The sequence below is a fragment of the Cheilinus undulatus genome, linkage group 9, assembly GCF_018320785.1.
Source record: "Cheilinus undulatus linkage group 9, ASM1832078v1, whole genome shotgun sequence".
Taxonomy (NCBI): domain Eukaryota; kingdom Metazoa; phylum Chordata; class Actinopteri; order Labriformes; family Labridae; genus Cheilinus; species Cheilinus undulatus.
In genome coordinates this window covers 15,454,615-15,478,522 of record NC_054873.1, presented here as the reverse complement: position 1 = coordinate 15,478,522, position 23,908 = coordinate 15,454,615, and the positions used below count along the sequence as shown (strand labels likewise).

The 23,908-nt window shown below is 40.3% G+C and overlaps 1 protein-coding gene across 1 annotated transcript in view; it reads right to left on the bottom strand.

Annotated features, from left to right (window-relative positions):
- Positions 1–886: 886 nt before the first annotated feature.
- LOC121514438 (transcriptional enhancer factor TEF-3-like) overlaps positions 887–23,908 on the bottom strand; it is a 53,141-nt gene continuing 30,119 nt past the window's right edge. The window contains exons 5-12 of the mRNA XM_041794545.1: positions 22,880–23,014; positions 22,039–22,082; positions 21,691–21,752; positions 21,371–21,501; positions 17,956–18,129; positions 10,992–11,132; positions 8,788–8,940; positions 887–1,790 (exon numbers count right to left, since the gene is read on the bottom strand). Coding sequence (XP_041650479.1) covers positions 1,677–1,790; positions 8,788–8,940; positions 10,992–11,132; positions 17,956–18,129; positions 21,371–21,501; positions 21,691–21,752; positions 22,039–22,082; positions 22,880–23,014 — 954 coding nt within the window. The 3' untranslated portion in view covers positions 887–1,676. The remainder of the gene's footprint in view (positions 1,791–8,787; positions 8,941–10,991; positions 11,133–17,955; positions 18,130–21,370; positions 21,502–21,690; positions 21,753–22,038; positions 22,083–22,879; positions 23,015–23,908) is intronic.

Here is a 23,908-nt window from a genome sequence, read left to right as displayed (position 1 = left end):
TGATGTCTCATCACCACCAGATGGCAGAGGTCACCTGTAAGCAACGATGTCTGCTTCTCCACTAACAATTAAAGGTATTCACGACACTTCAGTTGATGTTTTTGTGTGTGGAGCAGAAGACCATCGGTCAAATTAAGGGCACAGTATCTTTTAATATATGTTTTTTCCTAATTTATTTTTGGGCTTTTAAAAGGCAGCTGGATCACTACGATACTCAGCCCATTTCCTGTTCCTGCCAGCAGCTCCTCTATTTGTGCCTTCTGTATTATGATAGTGCAGCACTCTAAATACCTACTGAAACTACACAGATGCATCAAAAAAAAATTAGAATATCGTGACAAAGTTGTGATTTCATAATGTTTAGCTTCACCTGCATGAGGAAGTGTCAGAGATAAGTGGCATACGTAGGTGAACTCTGTTGACTGGTTGTCCTCTTTTCTCTTGGTGGTAGCATGCTGGAACTGGTTGCTTCTCAAATAATTTTTCATTCTTTGTGTCATTTCCACGTGCCCTAACTCCAGCAAGAAGTTGAAAAAGAGATAGGAGAAAGAGACATAAAGATACTACAACTACAACTACAACTGTAGATCAACTTCCTATTAAATTTCCTCATGTATGCACAGATCAGTGTAATTAGGTATAGAAACTGATGCTTTTATTTAATTTGCATTCTTGTGGTCTGCATAGTAATCCACAATGGGGCTCAGTGAGTTTATACTGATATTACTCCTATATAAAACCCAAAAAATATATATGCACTGCTGCTTAAAGGTGTAGAGTATCAATGATACTATCAATTAAAAAAATATCTTTAGATATACTGAATATAATCTAAAGATGTGCTTCAGACAGAAATCACCCAAGTCATGAAGAGAGGAACTTTTGTAAGAAACACTTGTATTTTCATCTGACACTTCAGGGCAAGTTACAGTTTCAGACAACCTCTGAAATGAGCTTACAGATCTACATGTGGTTCAAGTTAGCAGTGTTATTATGTGCCTTTGTTGAGTCAGATCATTTTAATCGAAAACATTAAGACAATACAAGAAACATTTAACATTAAACATCAAACAGAGTGAATACAATAACTCTTCAATCATTTTAGCCTCTTTTTCTTCAGAACTCTGTTCAGAGAAGCTGTACACAATTACTCAAAGAACACAAAGATTGGCACCAAAAACAGTGATATTTTTATGGATGTGCAAAGGAGGGATTCTGAGTCTACGTGGATTATTTTCCCGGTTATTATTCATGTTGAAGTCACTAGGTGGCACCGTGAGGCAGCCAAACTCCTGTGTAGCATACATCCTCTGCACATGCATGTGTGTCAAAGACTTAATCAAAAACAAGCACAAGTAAAATGAGATGAAAAACACCAACAACTTTCAACAGCCTTCTCATGCAGGTCTGGTTTGGCTCCTTTGGTATAGAGACCACAGTGTATCATGGTCCTCTTCTTTTTTTTTTTTTAATCTCTCACCACTTTCAGCTTCCACAATCCCAAATCTTCCTCTTCCTCAGCAGTAGTAGTGTTCCTGGGCGCGCTAAGAAAGCCAGTGTTTCTCTGAGCTCCTGACTGATTCAGCTTTAAGCTAAGGGAGGAAGTCGTCCGTTGTTTACTGCAGTTGTTCACTGAGGTGCTACAATGGGTCTAAAGCAGGGAAGGTCCAACTGTGTCAGTCTTTGACTAGCCTGTAGATGTGATGCTGTGCGCCGTGCTCGCTGGTGGACACCTCGAAGACGTATGCTATGCAGAGGAGGGTCTCCAGCGTGTCCCTGTTAGTCACCACCTGTGGACAAACACAGAGGATCATGGTTAGTGGAGATGAACAGTTATGAAGGGATAAAAACAAAGCTGGAAGGAGTTGTTTTTACTTATTTATCTATTTATTTTGAAGTAGTTTGCTATCCTGTATAAAGTAAGTAAGCCCAAGGCCCAAAATGGGTTACAAGTGACAAAAAATGGCTGGGATAAAAGTTGTGTTAAGCAGTTACATAGTGGCAAAAATGGGATAAAAGTGGCAAAATGTGATAACAGTAGAAAAATGGGCTGAGAAAGGCAAAAAGGGGCAAACATGTCTGGAAAAAAATAGTAAAAGTTGTTAAAAAAAAAAGTGGCAAAAATAGGCAAAAACAGGTGAGACAGAAATGGGAAAGCCACATACAGAAGATGAGCTAATTAATATAAAAATGGGCGGGAACACATTGTAAAAAGCCATTAAGATGTGGAAAATATCAGTTAAAAGTGGCAAAAAGCAAAAACAGTTTAAGAGACAAAAAGAGGATAAGAGAGGCAGAAATTAGCTGAAAAAAAGGCAAAAATGAGCAGGAAAAAGACGATGAAAAGCTGTTGAAAATGGTCAAAAATTGGTGAAAAAGATGGACAATATGTGTTAACAGTCGCAAAAATAAGGGAAAAAAGTAGCAAAAATGTGTTAAAAGATATAAAAATGAGATAACAGCTGCAGAAAATTAAGAAAGGCAAAAGGGGTGGTAAAAGATGATGAAAAGCAGTTAAAAATGGTTGAAATTGGCAAAAATATGCAAAATAACTGCAAAAATCAGTTGAAGTGGCAAACAAGGGGGAAAAAGTGATGAAAATAGGTCTACAACAGGCACGGATTAGTTGATAATCAGAACGCAAAAATAGCTTGACATACTTTTCAGCACCAAAATGAAGTCACTGTTAGCCAGAATGCTAGCGCCATCATTACTGATCCAACACACATGTACTGATATCATCAATAAATCACAACTGGGGAGAGGCCCATTTGCTGGGTTATTCAGGAGCCTAGCCAATTCTGTGGGAAGGCCTGAGTGAGCCAAACAAACACTAAAACGACCTCAAGACTCTGCTTATATCACAAAAAACTACTGGAAGACCCATTAGACCCATATCTCTCTTAGACTGAAATTGTTTGAGAGAAGTATATTCATTTTTTGAGTCATGAACAACCCAGCAGCTGAGTCAGAGTTATGGTGTGTTCCAGTTGACCTCGGAACTCAGAAATTCAGAGATGCCAGTCAGATATGTCATCCTGCAGTCAGAACTCAACCAACCTCAGTACACCAAGTTACCAACTTGTAGAAAGTTATCAACTCAGATGTGATGTCATTCCCAGCTACAACATCCAGCTTCTGAGGTAAATGCAAATCTTCTGTGGTCTCTGAGGCAACGTACACACTACAATATAATTGGGACCATTTAGACCAAAGTCAGCAAAAGCTCAAATATCTGATGGTCCTTAATATTGTTTTGCAGATTTTCCTGAAGGTTGAAGGGAATTTACCCCACCTGATTTCGTTGAAAGATGATTAGAGCTGCCCCCATTTGAAACTGTAAATATTCCACGTTCAATATTCACAGTCAGAAATCCTGTTGTGTGGGGAAACACTGAGGACAGTGAGCAGAAACTCTGTGGACTGTCAAACGGAAGGGACTGATAGCTAGTCAGGAGGCAAGCTGACCGTAGAAGTAGGAACCAGAAAAGCAGCCATGGCAGCGATTGTAAATGTGAAGCATAAAGTTAGACGGATGTAGAGCAGTGGTTCTCAACTGGTGGGTCAGCACCCAAAAGTGGGTCACAAAGCTCTTTTCAGTGGGTCCCAAATGTGTGCCAGGAAAAATATGTGGCAAAAAGTCTATGTACAGAAGCCCTTTATGAATGTACAGTAAAGCCATACATGTTTTTTGGGGGAGTTATACTACGATGAAAAGTAGATTTCAATATTTGTGTCTAGGCTTTTACTTATTTAACTCATTTTCTTTGAATTACAAAGCAGGTTTTCCCGAGATAATGAGGAAAATAGAGAAAATTATAAAATATGCATGCTTGTCCTTCTGCAGTGATGTGCTTTTTACATTTTTTTTTTGTCACGTCTCTTTTAATTACAGAGCAGAGCAGATTTCATCTGACCCAGGATGAGTTTTCAGGAGACAGTATATTTTGAAAAACAATAAAAGGATACTTTCATTAATTGAAAAAGTAAGCATTATTGGAGTAAAAATACCAACACAAATATCAATCATATGTCATGACATTACCAAAATTGTCAGGTCAAATGAAGCCAAAAAGTGTCGAATGCCCACAAGGATTCTTAAAACTAAAAATGTGTTCTATCAACTCTGAAAAATATAGTAGAAATAGCTGATCATATAATAATTTCTTTTGTACTATCTTGTAATTTACCAAAGTTGGTGGTTAAGAAATGATAATAGTGTTGAAACACAGTAAACATAAAGTAAAATGGCATGTAATTTTCATTAAGTTCTAATCAAAATACCATATGATTCAGTGGATTTGCTCACAATAAAGTTAACCATCTCATGTCTTTAGATGTAGTTAACTTGCATGACTTTCAACTGACTATATGTATAAAGCACTTCAGTATTAAAACAGCACAATAGGTGTGATGACAAACAAGCACACATCTTCACTGATTCATTATGCACTAAACACAGCTCTTGTCACATGAAGCATATCGATCCATTGTGTTCAGCCTCACATTGTGGAATCTGTGGGTGCATGTGTGTGTCAGTTAATGAGCTGCTCATGGCTAATATGAGCTAAATCAGCCCATTGAGAAACCTAATGACATGCTGCCATGTAGTCGTCAGTGTGGGCTCAATATGCTCATTGTCCCGTGGCGAGTAGGAATGCAGCCGCCAATGGAAGGGACACCAATGTCTTTGAACCCTGGTGTTGAGGACCACTTTGTTACCATGGCGATACACTCCACTCTATTCACTTCCCTCTCTCAGGAGCACACGGGCTCATTCACAAAAGTCCAGCTCACAGAGGAATGGACAAAATGTTTCAACTCTGGAAGAAACTGAACAAATTGCTTTTCACAGGCGAGGAAAGATGACTGCCAGCTGTTAATGGTCCGTCACAGTGACCCACAGGGACTATCACAGCACAGCCTCATTCATTTACACACAGAGAAGCTTGTTTTTTTCACCATTTCACATCCGTTGTGACAGTGTGATGTCTGCAAGAAGCACTTTGAAATTCAAGAAAAGCTTCTGCACATATATGGAAGGTCCCTGTGGTCTTATCCCCTTTCTGTGGTTTAAGTGAATGATTGCAGAAAATTACTCTTATCCAAATGAATAGAGTCAGAAAAAGGCAGTTATCTTAATCACAAGCAGTAATTATTCATACGGGTCAACAGAATCAGAGCTTAACTGGTCTGCAAACAATAAATGAGGAAAAACTGCAGGTCCACTTGAGGCTGGCTGCAAAAGCTCAGTATGTTCCTTTAACAGCATGGAAATATCCATTTTTACAACAGAAATAAATTGTTTCACAGTCTGGTTTCAACTTTATTTTTCCTTGTCAAAACATCTGATCCTTATTTTTTACACATTGTGTGAGAGTGTGTTTTCGTGTATACTTCAGAACGCATCTGTTTTGATGATATCAAGGCTTCAGTAAACAGTACAGTGCTAAATTTTCACAGAAAGGATTCAGTCAGTACCACTTTGTCAAGAAAAACACATGATTTGCAGCAATAAATACTTATCATATTAATATTTATCAGCAGTTATTGATTTACACTTATTGCCGTAATTTATGTGTGGTGTTGTGGCTGTTCTGTGATCCCGCTGTCCTTCCACGAGCCTACATGAAAAGCATTAGCAGAAACAGAACACAGTCTTGCTCCTCTTATGTGGATAAGGAAAGCCTAAGGCAAGGAGAGAAGCAGCAAAACCCAGAGAGCAGGCATCAATGACAACAGAAGGGCATTGATAAAGTTGGAAGCAGAATAAAGGAGGAACTGGGGTGGAGGAGGGTTGCAGATTATAGCCATGCTAGAGCAGTTTAAATAAGGCAGTATCAGAGCAATTAGCCAATGGCGTGCTTAGAGCAAATCAGCTGGCTGTCAGTTGATCAGGGCTTGCATGAGATCAGCTGATCTCAATTACAGCAGCACTTGACTCCTTGGCCTGCCTGCATTAACGCTATATGTGTGGTGCCACTGTTTACCAAAGGATGATAGGTCCACCTCAGCCCACCTCTTTCTTGTTATAAGTCAACTGAAAGTTATGCTGCTTTTCTTTTACGTAGAACAGACTTGACCCTAGTCATTTTATGTATGTATTTTTTTCGTTAGGGATTGTAGCTAACTGGTACTGGTTTTTTTGGTGAGGCTCCAAGCAAGCTGAGCCTACACCAATATGTGATTTTAAGATTCTTCCATTTACAAAGTTATCAGAGTACCATCACTAGAAGCTTCACATGGGGCATTTTCTAACCAAAAAACACCCTTTAGTCATCACCTTCATATAGCTGTACAAGTCCCGAAACTCTCCTGTGCTTTTCAATTGTATTTTTCCTTGCTGTTTGTGACTGTCTTTTGACCCAAACGTGTCTAATTGATGTGACTAAAGCTGCAGACTAAGAACCAGGTACACTAGCCCCGCTATATCCACCAAATGGTAAATGGAGTTGAGCTTGTATACACTTTTCTAGTCATCTGACTTCTCAAAGTGATTTTACACTGCAGGTCATACCTATTTACACCCCTTTAAACACTGTTGGTGAAGGCTGCAGAGGAGAACAGGCCACCAGTATAAGCTAATCCCATTCAAATGCCACAGACACAGAGCAAAGTGGGGTTCTGTGTCCTGTCCATGGACACATGTGACTGCAGGATTTGGGGATTAAACCCACAAAAAATGGATGCGAGATGACCAACTCTACCTACTGAGCCACAGTCATCCTTCTACTGCTATTGTACTCGATATTTCAGACATAGCAGCATAGTGATGACCCCCACCTACACTGGGGTTAAACTATCTCAGTACGTACTGTAATGTTAAGTTCCTGTTACTACAACTGATAAGGGCAGCGCAGAGGCGGTCCGGTACCACATATGCCGGCACTTCCAGACTGGCACAAGGAATTGTTTGACTTCAAAACTCACTCAGAAATTAGGTTCACTGGCTTCAGAAACTAATGAGTGAAGTCACTTAGACCAGTGGTTCTCAACAGGTTGGGTCCCGGGATCCCACATCAACTCCTCAAGGACAATTGCGACCCAAATTTTGGAGATTTTTTTTGGTCAATCAGATGTATTTTATAAAAAAAATAAAAGAGCTTGGGCCTTAGACTGTACAAAAGGTGTAACAAAACAATGTAATAGGACAAAACATCTAGGTTTTATAGAGTCTCAAAGACAATTTGAAAAAAACATATTTCACACACATCCGTGACCCACTGAAAAGGGCTTTTGGGTGCCGACCCACCAGTTGAGAACCACTGACTTAGACTACATCCATGTTTAATGCAGTCTTTGGTTGAAAAATTAAAATTTGTACCTTAAATTTTAGTTTGTTCTATAAGCACTGGTTTAGTATTTTGGTGAGTCTTTTAATTAACAAAAGATGATCAAGATCAGTCATGTATTATAGACCAAATTTGAAGGCCTGGTAACAATAAAAAGGTTTTAGTCTTAAACCCAGATAAACAGATTTCTGCAATTCAAATTTTAAAAAGTGAATACACAACCTGAGTGATTTCTCTTGTTTAATTTTTAAAACAAGGCAAAGCTAGCTATTTCTGCTGTTTTCTAGTAATCATTTAAGGTAAGGCTAGCTATTAGTTAGTTCTAGGTTCATTTTCGTCCTTTAGTTATGAGAGCTTCTTATCAGCAATTAAACTTTTAGGAGAAACAAGGATAAGAAGCCACCAGGGCAATCTTCAGGCACACTCGCTCGAGTCAAGGATTTGGGTAAAAAGCCTTTATTATTTCAGGGTGTATCTAATAAAAATTAAAAATGACTCGGAAAGCCGACCGGTTTCGACAGCACAGGGTCTTCATCAGGACATGAACAAAACACTGACACAGGTGAGGTTCATTTAAAAGAATAATGTGATCTGAGGGCTGAATCCACACCAGCTTGAAGGTACAATGCTAAAGGTATTCCCAGAACCCCTTATAATTATGAGACAAAAGGATAAAGATAATATCCATGATGAATTATAGGAGAGAGTAACGAAAAGCAAAATATGCTGTATATGGAAAATATCTCCAAATGCAGAAAATAAGCTAGATAAATCAAAAGATGCAGGACATAAATATATACATATGTACATGCATGTACACATACACACATACACCTACACATATACATATACATACAAGCACATACACACACACACACACACACATACCTACATATACATGTAAATGCACACACCCACATACTAAAATGCTACAGTAAAAAAAAAAGTCAATAAACTTAAGACAGAGTCACAGAAAAAGACAGATTCACAAAAAAGTTGTTTGTGTTGATTTTGGTGCCCCCTTGAGGACATCTTACCCCTTTGCTGATCCTGTTATATGTATTTGTAAGTCATTTTTTGGCAAAAAAAAAAAATATTCCACCAACTTTTAACCATCAAACGTATCCTTCATTGTGATCACATGCTGTGGAAACTTAAAGAAATAATATAAATAAATAATAAAGCTTTTTCTTCAACAGACTCTAAATTGTTTCTCCTGACACATGCACTTTTCAGCAGTGGTAACAGGTATCAATTTAAGAAATACACAATATTTGATTGATTTTATTTTGTCTGTTCTCACTTTTTCAGTCTATTATCCTTATATGCTTAAAATCTCCTTACACAAGCTTAAAATATTTGGAAAAAATACCTAACAATGGGTTAAATACAGCTATATTATTTTCAGGAGTATAGCATGCCTTTCAGCTGACTACAGTGCTGAAATCCTAGCCTCTACTCACACACATATTTTATGCCTGATTCTTCTGTGTACCTGTAGGATAGTGAAGTTCTCCAGTACGCTGTTCATCATGTACTTCTCCGGCAGGTGTTTCAGCTTGTGGATAAAGTTAATCATGTATTCACACAATGGGGAGCGGTGAATTCGGAACACATAGCGCCCATTCTCAAAGCGTGCATACTCCGTCTAAGAGAAACAAACACAACAGACGCTAAAAACAACCAGACCAGTATGAGAACATATAGCATGTGTAAAGAAAATCTAAATCACATTACAGGACAAAATGTGAAATCTAGTGTGAAACATTGTGATGCATATTTCAAAGAAAACTAAATTACCACCAGTGGATATTATCATCTATTACATAGGCTTTATGTGTAATATAATACACGTAATGCAGCATATGGCATGTCAAAAATGAAAATAAACATATTTCTTTTGACATCCATGATTAAATAATGTCACCATTAAATATCATGTTGCTTCAGAGGCAGATGGCTCAACCTGAGGATGTGTGTATATGTGTGTATATTGTACAATTCATCTGCAGAAGTTGGGGGCAGGGCCACTATTGTGTCCAGTTAACGGGAAGCAGAACAGTTAGTCATGCTGGGAAGATCTGAGGATCACGTCAGTTTACTGACTACAGATCAGCTGTAATTGACTGGAATCCCTCCCTACCAGCAGCAGATATTCACTCCTTTGGGTAATAACAGTGTTTCTGATGTGGTCATGACCTCTTAATGTTGAAATATTGCACATTTAGTAGGCAATCAGTGATGCAACCTTCTTGAGCTGTGACCACAAAGTGTTTATACCACACTGCTGATTTTTATATGAACTCATCTATTCCAAATCATTGGATTTGTTTGAAAAACTAAAATGAAAAGCAAGATTAATATGATTTATTTAGTAGGTAGGTAGCTAAATGGGTAAGGAGGTAAGTATGAAGTTAACTAGGATAGTAGGTAGGTTGCTTGGTTGGTTAATGAGCGGGGTATTTAGTAGGCAGGTTGATAATAGGTAGGTACATACATATGGTGGTAGTAGGGCAGTAGTGATGTGGGAAGGTAGGCAAGTTTGTGACTATAGGAAAATAAATATCTAACTAGGTAGGCTGGGGGAAGGTAGGTCATTAGTTTGGTAGAAAGATGGGTATGTAGGATCATAGGTAAAACCACAGGTAGGTAGGTTGGTAGGTAGGTAGGTAGGTGGGTGGGTAGGAATAAAGTTAGGTGGTAGGTAGAAAGGTAAGAGGGTAGGTAGATGGGTAGAAAGATGGCTAAGAAGGAAAGTAGAATGGTTGGCAGATATATTAGGTAGGTAGGTAGGTAGGGTAATTAGGAAGGTAGGTTGGCAGATAAGTAGGGAACTAAGTAGGTTTGTAGGTTTCTAATTAGGTAGATACACTAGGTAGGTAACTAAGTAGGTAGGTTGGTAGGTGCATAGGTAAAAAGGTAGGTAGGTAACTATGTAGGTAGGTATGTAGTTAGAAAGGTAGGTAAGTAGATAGAAAGGTAGGTAGGTAGGTAGTAAGGTAGAGGTTTGGTAGGTGGGTAAGAAAGTAGGTGGATAGAGAGGTAGGTAGGAAGGAAATGAGGTAGGTAGGTTTGGTTGGTATGTAGGTAGGTACAATAGTAGGTTTAAAGGCAGGTAGATAGTAGGCAGGTAGGTAGGCAGGTGAGTAGGAAGGTTGAAATAGCTGAAATGAAAGGAAAGTGAGTTTAAAGGTTGGCAGGTAGGTCATTAGTTGGTTGCTAGAGTCATAGATAAAGGGAAGTTTGGTTGCTAGCTAAGACTGTAGGTAGACAGGTAGGTAGCTAGTCAGCTGGGTACAGTTTTATAGTGGGTATGTGGGTAGATAGGTGGATGCAAAACTAGGTAGGTAGGACAAAGGATAAGCAAGCAGGTGGTAAGGTAGGTAGGGTCGTTGGCAGACAGATAGGGGAAGTAAGGACAGAAGTTAGGTAAGGGTGATATGCAAGTAGGCAGGTAAGAAGGGCGGTAGGTAGGTAGGTAGGTAGGTAGGTAGGTCGTTGGTAGGTAGGATGGTAAAATTAGGACATTTCTTGATTAAAAAATTTTTTACAATAAATACTTGAAATGAAGAAGGCATGTGAGCATGAAAATGCTGTGAAAGGTGTAGCCCAACTTTGGTGTCTGACTGGAATACTACAGTTGGACTTTATAAATTTGAAAATAATTTTCACCTTATCCTTTTCAATTGCTCATCTTACCTCTACTTTCTCCACCACCTGCTTGCCAAAGGAGCAGACTTTGGTGGAAGAGGTGATAATCATGTTCTCAGAGCTCTCATATTGACTGGAAACACCATAGAAGAAGCTGCTGTCATCCTGCAGGTTTACACTTAGGTCCGCCTAGAGATAAGAAACAGACCACAAGTTAGGATCAGTTTACATCAATATACACCTGCCTCTTTGGTAACTATGATTGCAGCCTTGTGGTGTGTGAGAATGCAGCAGGAATCGTTACCCTTCTTTAACTGACACATGTGCTACACAACACAATATCCTGCTCCAAACCAAGCACCCAAAATCTCTGGGATATACACTGCCAGCTCCATAATCTAAAGAATAATATCAGGTGCTGCTCAGAGATACGGATCTTAAAGAACATGTGTGTGAGTCTGACAAAGACATCATGGAGGGTGTTACAGCTCAGCAAAGATTGAGAGTGATTCTCTGTAAAGCCAAGAGGAATCCAATGGTCCGATCCTCGTTAACCCAGTGTTACACTGTCAAATCCAGCCCTGAGATTCCCAAGACACTGTGTATCACAGTGTGAACTCAACGAGCTGACATATTTGTTAGCTTCCACTTTCATGGAACTGGCACTGTCTTTTTGTTGTTGTTGGGTTTTGTTTTGTTTTTTGTTTTTTTTCAAGAGTCTAGGAGCACTGGAAGTCCAGTGGTTATGTCTAGACATGCAAGAGGATTTTGTCCTTGATCTAACCTGTTGCATATCATTCCTCACTCCTTCTATTCCCAGTGTCTAACTCTATCCATTATACCTATTTACTAAAAAGGTCATAAAACCCCCAAAATAAACCTTAAGAAATCTCAGAACCAATTGATTTGCACTTTGACTGGGTGCTCGAATACAGTTATTGTACGCCTAACAATTTATTCAAGATTTTTTACCTAAATTTTGTGGGGCAGCCAGTCCAGGATGAACCCTGACATTTACCCAATGACAGCCGAAGTAGGTCCAGTGAAGAATGAAAACGTCTTCCATCATTAAAAGCTTTCAGTGCTGTACATTGCTCTTTCTTTAATAGAGAAATGTGGATCATCTCTGATTAAAATTTAGCTATACAATAGCCACATCTAAGCAAATTGCTACACTAACAGCAGCCATTGTATAAGCTGGCTTCCAGAACAACTAAACCCCTCCAGTTACTACTGCCTCGTTCTTCTTAAGTGACTCTGTTTGGTTAGATCTGTTTTCAGACCTGGCATGATTGTTTCAGATTGGAGCTTTGCAAGATGGATTTGCCAGATGACAGACATGGCATCTGGAAAATCCAACTGCTTTGCAGAATTCAGCCAGTCACTTGTTCATAGTACTGTTAGCTAGCCATTTAGCTAGGTAGCTATTACAGTTAGCTATATAACTGTTAGAAGACACTTCAAGCTGATATTACTATAGTATAATGTATATTGCTAGCTTACAGTAATGTTAGCTTGGAAATGGTTATCTCTACAGTCATAGACAAGTGGGGGTAAAAAATGTTCACTAGTATTTCCATGGGCTTTGGATGTATGCAGGGAAAAAGGAGAGAAAATATATGGAAGAAAATCTGTGATATGGTAAGTATGATGATATGGAAAACCTAACTGCAGCACTGTCAAATATTTAGCTAAAATTAATGTGTCTAAACAGTCTTCTGCCAGCGATTGCATCTAAAAGTCTTCTCTTAAGTCCAATAAAGATTTGCAATGCAACAAGATCGTTTCAGAACCTCGCTGGTGACGGTCGCCTCCCTGGTTGGGTTACTTCCTTGTGATCAGGGATCTTGTGTGCCTGAGTGACCACTAGAGCTAGGTTGGTGAGAGTTTAACTCCTGGTAGGCCCACCCTAGCAAGACAGGTCAAAAAGGCAGAGGTCAGATGAAGAGTGACCCACTGGTCCACCAGGCTGGAGGTTTGGCATGGGACTAACAACCCCATCCTGTAAACTCCACCATGTTACAGAAATGCTAACAAAATCTCAAGAGCTGGAAGGGCTCCACCTGCAACCAAACAAGGGGTTACAGGCCATAAGTAGTAAGTATGTGGTGACAGGCGCAGCTGTCTGAACAAAGCCATTGCAGATCAAATCAGCCTGTCTGACGATAATGCCTGCAACTCGGTTCAACAAGTCACAGAAAGGTCTAAACTGGTCTAAACTGAGCCTAAACGGCTTTTTGTTGAGAAACAGGTTATCAATTAAGTTGTTAAAACGTACAATATGATGTAGTGTCCCCTCTAGATTTTCCCTATGAGTTGTATTTACAGTTGCCCATTTATGCAAAAGTGGTGAAATGATAATGCTGTATTAGATTCACTTATTTTACAGTAATTAAACCTGGCAGTATGGAAATACAGCAGCTCCTTAGCTTCTATGTAAAATGGCTGCTATGTAAAACTCAGGTATGATGAGATTCCCCCAATATTTTCAAACAATCTTTGTACCTGACATCTTGTGTTGGAAAAATTTAACAATACGAATTTAATGTAAAGCCAGCACAGTATAAAATGTTTTCATCCTCATCTAGATTCACCTGTCTCTGATCCTTCCACCAGTTTGAGTGAGGCAGTTATAATCAGATTTTGGGTCAGGCTGAGGTATCGTCTCGTCAGTCAGACAGCTCGGCTGTTTTACCTTTTCCCCTGTCGGGCTCTCGTCTCCTAATGGGCCATTGAGACACCGCTCAGCCCCCTCTCATCTCTTCATCACCCCGTTCATCTTCATCCCTGGCTCATGTAATTCCTCTATTTGTCTTCATCCCTGGGGCCCAGTGACCCTCCCCGAACCGCCATTCCCTGCTTCCCTAACAGCCTGCGAGGGAATTCATCCAATTACAATCAGCAGCGAGCAATTGGCTGATTAGATCACGGTGGGCAGGCTGGCTGTGTAACAATTTAGCAGAGGCGGCTCAAATCGGATTCCCTCGGCACTTCAAAGGCGTGAGACAATCCGTTAGGACAGGGCCACAGGCGCCCAGGGCTGAGGAGGAAGGTGGGGAGAGGGGCAGGGCAGCCAGCGGCCGGCATGGAGGTTTGCTGGAAATTTAATCTTGAACGCCATAGCTTTAGAGGATGGCCATCTGCCTGTCACAGTCACCATGCCAACCTGCACCTCAGAACACCCCCGAGTCATGACCTGCAACACCATCCAGGCTCTTCTGGTCTTCTATGATGGCTTTAACAAAGTTATTGTATTTACAGATGTGTTGAGGATTTCATTTACCTTATTTTCATGGTTAGAAGCATTTTTCATGTTTTTCTTTTTTTCATTGGTTTAAAGCAGTTTGTAGCATTTCTGTATTTTCTCAAGGATGCCTTAAGAACTGCAGGACCCCCTTGGGATACCATAAGATAAACACTGAGAGGGGACAGTGTTATGAGCTTGTTTTCCTGCAGCAGGGACTTGCACATGTCATAACTGTTGACTCCACCGAGCTCTGACATGAATCAAGACTGTATAATATTTCACCAATGCCTTGTCGGTTACATGCCAACCTCCCTTTCTCTATTCATCTCGATCTCTTGTTCACACCATCGGTGTCTCTATTTCTAACTCGTGCTCTTTATTGCGGTCTTGCGCTATTTTTCTTTATGATATACAGCGAGGCAACTCATCCCCTCCTTCTTCCCTCACCCCCCATGAATCAAATGCCACGCTGACCAGCTGCTCTTTCCAAAGGCCGAAGAAGACTACTTTCAAAACGATGTCACTCACCAGTGTCTTTTATCTCTACACAATAAATAATGTGACAGTCAAACATGTGAGGGGGTAATGTCAAACATACATGTGGTGGCGTGAAGTTTCATTGGCGGCACTTTGAACTTGACATTGATCGCCTTTGGCACTCAGATGCAAAGCGCTTGAAGCTATATTATAAATCTACCTTACAAGACCAACTGGTCTCAGTGCAATACATTTTTGACAAAGTGGATCAGAGTCTCACACCCATCACTTTCATGCTGGGTTACAGTTTGAAATCATTATTAAGTAAGGCAGACGTAAGCTTTTTTACTGTCAGCATGCAAGCTTCAGATTTTCACCTAAGAGAGGCTAAGGATTCCTGAGTTGCTATTGCAACAACAGCCCCTTTAGTATTAGACAATGAGGTTATAATAGACAAAGAGCATGACAGACATGCCTCACCTCAATCAACCTTAAAGCTCTCTGGAGCCAAAACACACGTCCTTTATATTAGACCTTGTGGTTCATTCAGGTCAAGCAAGGTTTAATGTGTTGTAGACAACCTCCAGAACAAAGTAGAGATAAAAAATGTTCATGGCTCCCTGGCAGAAGACTTATTTTAAGATTTTTTTAAGGTGCAGTTGCATTTATTTTGATAGAAGAGCTGAAGAGAGACTGGAAACATGGAGATAGAGTGGGGGAGGACATGCACCAAAAAGCACTAAGATGGAAAATCAACATGTGACAAGTGCATCAAGGACTGTAGCCTCTGTATATGGGTCCCTGCTCTACCAACTCAGCTACACTGGTGCCAAGCAGACGGCATTTTATTAGACACACTTTATTGATGAAAGTATTTGGCCACACCTGTTAGCCATTGAATCCAGCTGTTTCAATCAGACCTGTTATACAGTCAAGAACCTAGCCCTGCAGTCCCATTTGCAAACATTTTGATACAAAATGGGTCGTTCTGAAGAGCTCAGTGGCTTCAAGCATGGTACTGTGATGGATGCTGATTCCAGAGCCGAAGAGCTCTGAACTTTCACTGGCATTAATGCAAGAACAACAACTGTGCAGCAGGAGCTTCATGAATGGGTTTCCATGGCCGAGCAGGTGAAGCCACTTTTAATGTCAAAAAACATTATTTTGTTGAGCTCAGAATTTTTCTTATTATGCTACCTAGAAATTATAGCCTTGCAAAGCAAATGGATTGTCCAGATTTCATACATGCCATAAGGTGAATCCATCTTACAAAGCTCCAATGTGAAACAATTGTGCCTGCTGAGAACAGACCAGACCAAGTGTCATTTTAAGGGGAATGAGGCGGTAGCTACCAGAGGGGTTTAGCTGTACTGGAAGCCAGTATATATAATGGGTGCTGCCCGTGTAGTGATAAGCTCAGATGTAGCTATAGTAAAGAAATGGACCATATTATACCAGCACTGAAAATTTTCATTATGGAAAAGAGGTTTTCACCTGCTATGTCACTAGTTTGTGATAGTAATGAGCAGGGTTTAGTAGTTTTACTGTGAGCTTGTACATGCAATGGTTGCTGGTGAAATTTTATCAAAATTGGGTCATATTTTTTTATTCAAAAAGGAGCAAAGAGCCACAATCAAAGCTTCTCTTAACTGGGGGGCACAAATGACTCAGTGGTCTTGTTATGCCCTATATTCATGGGTAGCCCAGGTTCAAGTCCAGCCTGTGGCTTCCTCGCTCCATGTCATTCTCCACTCTCTCAGCTCTTTTTGCACCTCTATCTACTGTCCTATCTTTTCAATAAAGGCAAAAAAGTAAACCAAAGTAAATCTTAAAAAAAAAAAAAAAAAAAAAAAAGTTTCTCTTGGAGAAGATGATGTTTTAGCACTTCTCCCAACTGACCTCAGCATGAGTTTTATCTACCAACAAAATCCATCATTGATAAACTATGCAGGAACCTGTCTGTCAAGCTCAGGTTACTACTGAAGCCGTGCATGCCCACTACCTCGTTTTGTCTTGTTGCTCTAATTGGCCTGTAATGAATGTGTCAGACAACATTCGTTCATTCTGAGAATGTTTTGAGAAGTCCTGCCCTTCCTTAATGCCTTATATGGGAGGTTTCTCAAATGAATGTGAAATATAACACATGCAATGGATATAAATAACAGTCTATCCAGCATGTCAGCTTATAGAAACTACTTAAAAGTTGCTAATTGCTCTCAGGTATTGAGGTAGGATCTCTGAGTTGTATCCTTGAAAATCTAAAACAATAAAGAAGCTTAGAAATGTCCTAAGTGTTGTGAGTTAGCGCATAAATTACAGATTTTTTTTCATGCATAGTCTCTAAACATGCTTTATCCTGACCTCCACTGCAAAGCAGACACACAAGAGATTAGTTAAACTTTTGAATGAAATGCCAAAGATTATTCAAAGTCACTAGTGGACTGAATGAATGTACTCTCTGGTTGAAGGAGGGGCCTGAGGTAAAGAAGAGAGTGAGTTTGTAAGTGTATATGTGTCGTACATGAGCCAAATACCAAAGGTCTTGTCAGGGGGAAAGCAAGGTGGTCAGATCAGCTGATACAAATGGGCGTTTCAAATTACACCCTGAAATCCCGCTGCTACAGTGTCACCTTAATATCACTTTGACAAGTTATATTCCATAAATTTTAATTCACATCAAACAGTCTTTGTTCCTCAGCCTTTGTCATCATGCTCCACTCTTTAATCTCTCAGAGTGTGTAACAGGGAGCAGGGGGTGTCTACGTTTGTCTGTGTGTTAGTGTATGTTTTGTAGAAGCTTATCTATAAATAAGTATATGAGGAGGGGGGGTGTAAGGGTTGGACTCAGTCTAATGGCACAGAAACAGGTGCCTGGGCTCACATTTCCCCTAGTGAAAGATCAGGCCTGCCACTCTCCCCAAGGCTGCTGCCACACACAAATACACACACCTCACAGACACATACACCCACGCCTGATGCACGCCGCACCGCAGTGCCTTTTCTCCTAGCACATAAACTGCCAATCAGGTCATGAGAACGATGACTTTCCATTCATTCTAGTTTCAACTCACACCTAAGTTCCTTTGACTCTGATGCTAAAGCTATCTCAACACAGTTAACACCTGTAGGCCTTTAACAGCCAACAGGTGCTGCAAAACATTATCTGGAGTATTTACTGTATCTTCATGACAAGGGGGGAGCTTATATCTCTAATGATGGATGAAACGTACCACAAACAGAGCATTTAACTAACAATGAAAGAGAAGCCAGCTGTCCAGAGCGTGTTACCCAGAACTTGACGAGAAAGAAGGCGTTGTGCGGCCCTTTGTCGAACAGCTCCTTCAGACCTCCTTTCTTCTCGGGGAACTTGTCGTAGATCTGTCGGATGTCCACAGACTCCAGGTAGGGGTCGCTGTAGCTCGGGTTGGACTGGCCGATATGCACAAACAGGTGCTTGTTGAACTGCAGAGACAGGAGTGCATATCAGAAGATGAGCAGAGCCAAAAAAGGACAAGTGTTCTGTTTGATTAAATGCCAATAATGCCAGGTGCAATAAGCATCTGTTACATTATGTCTGTAGCACCACTGAGTCATGCTCATTTGCTTTTACACTCTTTTGTCCACTTTCAGCATTAATAACACTTTAAAGTTTTGGTGTGTGACAGCTTTATGTGTTAATAAAGACATTCAGGACATGTCTTCCAGTTACTTTCATATAAACAAAAACACATAAACAATACTCAAAATAATCCACAATATCTTTTATCTCTAAAGTCCCAAAAGTGAAAAACTGCTGTTTGCTTTTGCACATGCAGTTCACACAAGTAAATTTGGTACTTTTTCAGGGTTTGAATATGGCTTAAGACATCTGTGGCATCCATCTGTTGTTAAAGCAATGTTACCTATTTCATGATTTTTATCGTTTATTCCAAAGTGCTGCTTCTTTTTTCCTTTATACAGTTTTGAATTGTTTATATATTTTCTATCTTACTATATGTTTTGCTATCCATGTTTTCATACTCTTGATACGAGGCAAACTCCTCTAGGGTGGATAAAGGTTTCACTGACTCCCCTGTTCTTTTCAAACAGATCTATGAGCAACAATATCTTTCCCTGGAAAAAAATTTACAGCAACAAGTCTTTAGAGAAGCAAATGGAATCAGTTCTTTTCTAGCAACAAACTATACAGCTTGAATAATTACAAAAAGAGAGCCGTAAAAATGTATTGTCTAATCTGAATGTTTATTATGCAAGTGGGAATAAGTGGGCATAACAACCCTTGTTTTGTGCAAATTTATTTTTGACTTAGAGGTTCTCGGCATATTAAGAAAAGATCATGGGAATGTCTTTTATTTTTGCCTGTAACTCTGTGGAAAATTGCCTGGTGGTTTCATTTATCTGGACCACTGAGAGAATATGTCAGTTTCTCATTGGGATTGTCTGTCTAAAAAAATGGATTAAACAACAAACACGGCCTTTTGAGTAGAAAGAATATTCATGGATATACAAAACAAGAGGGATGGGAATCAACAAGCAAAAATATCTGTCATGAAAAATGAAGTCGATATAGAAGTAAAAGAAAAAAAGAAAGAAAAAAAAAGAAAGCACTGTAGTTCGAATACCCAGCGGAGGCAGACTTCAGAAGCACTGGAGGTGCCATTCACACATCTCATGTTCAAAAAACATGTTTAAAAACCAGTTCAAACTTGTGTTTGGTCTGAATAGTTAATGCCTATATGACCACACTGCATAGGGAGGATTTTTTTTCATCGGTTTTGGTTGAAATAATTATTTTATCATATTTAACAGAGTAATCTTTAAGTGTTTAATGTTCTTATTTTAGCTAATCTTATGGGGTTGTCTTTAAGTGTTTTAACTTTTTTAGCATCTCTTTATACCATTTCATTTTTTATTTCACTAAATGTTATCTTGTTTTTACACTTTAAACTAACTCCCCATGTTTCCTTATTAGGAATTCAAGACAGTGTTTCCCAAGTTTATGGGGTCCTTTATCTATTACATTTACCAGCTGCTGTGTATAGATTGCGGGGTGGGGGTCATGTTTTCTTTTATTCATTTGTTTGTGTGTAAAGCACTCCGTGCCATACCAGTGGTTTTCACACTGTGTTTGCCCAAGTCACACCTAAGATCAAGCCAAAATCTCAAGGCACACCACATTCATATCCATGCAAAAATAGCCTCTTCAACACGTTACAGCTCCTTTGGTTGTTGTATAGTTAAAGTTATAACATTTGGTTGTACAAATTCCCACACCAGTGTGCCTTGGCACACCATTTGAGAACCACTGTGCTATACTCTTTTGTATGAAAATTGCTTTATAAAAAAAGTTTAATTGATTGATAAATTGAAATAAGGATACTGATTTAGGCATAATGGGGGGTATTGCTGGTGTAACAATGAGCAAACATCAGGTAATTGACGGGAGCTTAAGACCCACCTGGGTTCCTTTGTTGTGTCTTGTTACAGCATATGAGATTCAGAGGTCAACATGGACTGGGCTAAAAGACGCCTACAGTAACCAAATTACCATGTCGTCCAGGCTTACAAAAGGCTACTACAAAAATACGATACAATACAGTCCAATATGTTACAGTGCAATACAATACAGTCCAATACGATACGGTGTGGTGCGGTGCGGTGCGATAGGATAGGATAGGATAGGATAGGATACGATACGATACGATACGATGCGACACAATACAGTACGTTACGGTACAGTACAGTCCTATACAATATGTTATGTTACTGTCTGATACAATACAATACAGTACAATACAAAAAAACGATATGATACAATACAATATGATACAACATGAAACAAAATGATACAGTCTGATACAGTACGATACCATACGATATAAAAATTGGTGTGATACAACCCAGTATGGTACAAGTCAATGCCAAACAATACAATTTGGTATGATACAAATAAGTACAATGCAATCTAATATAATACAGTACAATTTGATATGATATTATTTATTATAATACAATCTCCTCCTTTGGCAAGTAAGCTTGTGTTCACTCTACGCTCAGTGATGTCATAGGAGCCACTGTAAAGAGTCATTATGCCATGACTGAGCAGCAACCTCCGGTCCTGAAAAATGAAGCCAATGCGGAGTGCAAAAAATTGCAACACTGCAAGTGTCCACCTGAGGCTGGCTGCAGGAACACCCACACTTATGTCCTCTCACTGTAGAGGGGGTGATTTTTTTTGTACCACAATCATTTCAATTACACTGAGGAAAAACCTCACTGCACGCTGATGGGCGTGTCTCATTTGATTGACAGAAAGCTTGACAGGCAGAAGCTACCAGCATGCTAGCTAGCTAGCTGACAGGATGTTGAGTAAGTGGGCAAGCTGTTACGTTGATCCAAAGTTCGGTTGAGATAGCAATTTCAATATGGAGCCCACCATGGATTGGCTTCAAAAGCTGTTTGAGTCCGTCTATTGTAAGCAGACAGCTGATATTACACAGGCTTTGTCCAGTTTTTTTTTACAGTCTATGGCCATGACTTGCCAAGTCAAATTGGTGGGAAGAAAATCAGTTTAGTGCATTGTATGTTTTTCATTTTAAATATTAATAACTGTAACACTCGCAAGGCTAAAATATATTAGTGAATTATACAGCGTGTCCTACCCTAATATAAAAGACAATTATTTAGTGTCTTATCTGCTCACAGTCTCTGGGTCCTGAGGTTGCTCCAGGAAGGCAGAGAACTCCAGCATCCTTAGCTTAGAGCTGGCAATACTTCTCCCCTGCCAAGGGGGGGCACCTGGAGACATCTGCAGCCCTGCCGTGCTTTCATAACCTGCAGGGAGAGACAGAGACAGAGGCCACTGAGTGCGCAAAAGTGTGTGACAATATAAGAACATGAAAAGAAAATGCAGCGATATTACAGCTATTTCTCTGAGCTCTTCATCACGAGCCGGGTATTCTCATCGCTTTGCCAGCATGACAGCTCTCTGTCAACACAGCAGGGGGGGGGACAAGCACCCACCTGTTATGGGGGTCGGGCCGGACGCTTGCATGGCGTAACTCTGCTGGGAGAAGGGCTTAATGCTGCGGGGAGAGACAGACAAGAGAGAGGGAGAGGCATGTTATGCACCGTCTCGGCCTCATGACCCCTCCTCGTGTACTAATTGGACCGCCTGACCTCTAAAGACGCGAGGAGGGGGCAGAGTGGTGTGCTGAAAGTCAGACAGCTGAGGACTTTTCTGTGTAATTGCACTGATATGTATTAATTTGTTCTGAGATTCAGTTCCTGACTGAAATTTATCTGATGGTTATTAAGCTGATCACATAAGAAATGACTGATGGATGTAGAGTAGAGTGGACAGATACTCACTCTTCATGGCCTCCTGGCTGTCCTGGGAGGGCCCCGTGCCAAAACTGGGGAAAAAAATGGCAAATATTTTATCCTTATCTTCCCCATATGTAAACTGTGTTGTGAGCATAGACTTTACACTAGGAAGGACGAAGCAACAGCTGCCTGGTAGTGAAGCCAGGAGATTTATAGCTCCCCTGCTGCCTGGCTGTAGTTTCGGTCATAAACCCCACATCCTCCATGTTAACAGATGGTGCATGGGTCAAGTTTATGCAATGCTAGTTTATGTTTACGAGTTAATTTTTCTAGGTAGTTTGTATACAGTACTTAACCATTACCAGGGGTAATATCTTGAACGACAGCTCTGTTGATAAATACTGCTCCTTATGGAAGTCTTAACCGGATCAGCTGGAGAAGAGGAGGGTAAGAATGTCAGAGAAAAAGGAACTAAAGACTAGCAAAACTGTGATTAAATTTTCCTTAACTGTGAGTGTCTTTAATGATCTGAGGGGATCTTTGAGATTTTACTGATATGTTTAACGTGTTGCTGTTAGCAAAAGGCATGCATCAGATCTGCCGTTCCTCCAGCCAATTTCAATCTGTGCACATCTTGGTTCCAAGTTACTTGACCAGAGCAATGTGTCAGCATCTATTGTGGGTGAGTTTTTGTCTCACCTTTGCATACTTTGAGCTACCTTTGTGATGTATGCAATTTCTGGACAGTTACTGCTGTTGCTTAAAAAGGTGATGAAGGATGTTGCTAATAGGCCATATTCATGGGTATTACATTCAGTAATAGGGCAACTTCTCAATTAATAAATTTGGCTAAAGGTGGTATATAGGACACATGTCAGGAACTCACCCCACCCGTTGTGGGGTACGCCGGTCTGGACAGACCCTGGAGAGCCATCTTGTTCTGGAAAGCAGTGGGTGAGATGATCTGTGCTGAGGACATGGTGGCCATACTCTGCAGGGCCTTGTCTTTGGCGGCCTGGTCCTGTGAAGGAAAGAGTGAGAGATTGTGACGACCATACCGGCCGGTGCTTAACTTCTTTGTGTTTCAAGGGCCAGTAGGTGCAGCCATCATGGATCCAGTGTTCCCAATCCTTATTGGCAAGTATTCACAGCCCATCATCTCAGTCATTTTGAGTTAGCAGACATGGGCTGTGAATGTCCCATCTCATTTAATTTAACTGAATAAGAAGTAAATGTGCAGTAACTCTGTGTTTTTATAGTTATTTGTCACTGGTATTGAGTCGGCCGTGACATAGCCAGACAATCATGCAAGCGGAAAGAAATCTCCAGACTCCTTTTAAGTCTGCGCCCTGCTTCACCAGTAAGAAGAACCCTAAAATGGGAAATGAAGGGCCGCAGCCAGCTTTCATCATGGGTGAACTCCTGCCTGGCTGATAGCTGAGGAGAAGCTGATATTACAGTCAAGGACCTTTGGGTCAAGAGTTAAGTTTATTGCTTTGGCAGGGGCAAGCTGGTGATGACACGTAGCTTCTGTTAGAGGTCAAACTAGAAGTCACGTCAGGATAAAGGCTGATATGTTCATCTGATGATGATTGTATCAGAACTGCTAATTGCTAATGCAAGTTAAATGTCTAATTGGCTAGACAGATATGAAACTATAGGCCATGTGTTAAACTGTAAAGTGATACGCCTCTTGTTGTTCAATTCACTCCTTCAGCAGTTTCCAAACCACAGAGGACTACAAGCACTCGCCGCCCAGCCCTAATGGGCAAGGCCACAGGGTGCATTCTTCTTCCTAGAACTGGCGAACACAAGGGCATAGCTGAAATATGGGGGGTACATGTGGCAGGGAGCTCAGTTACACCAAAGACGTATTTAAAAGGGTCTGTCACAGAGGCCAGCCCTGTGACCGATG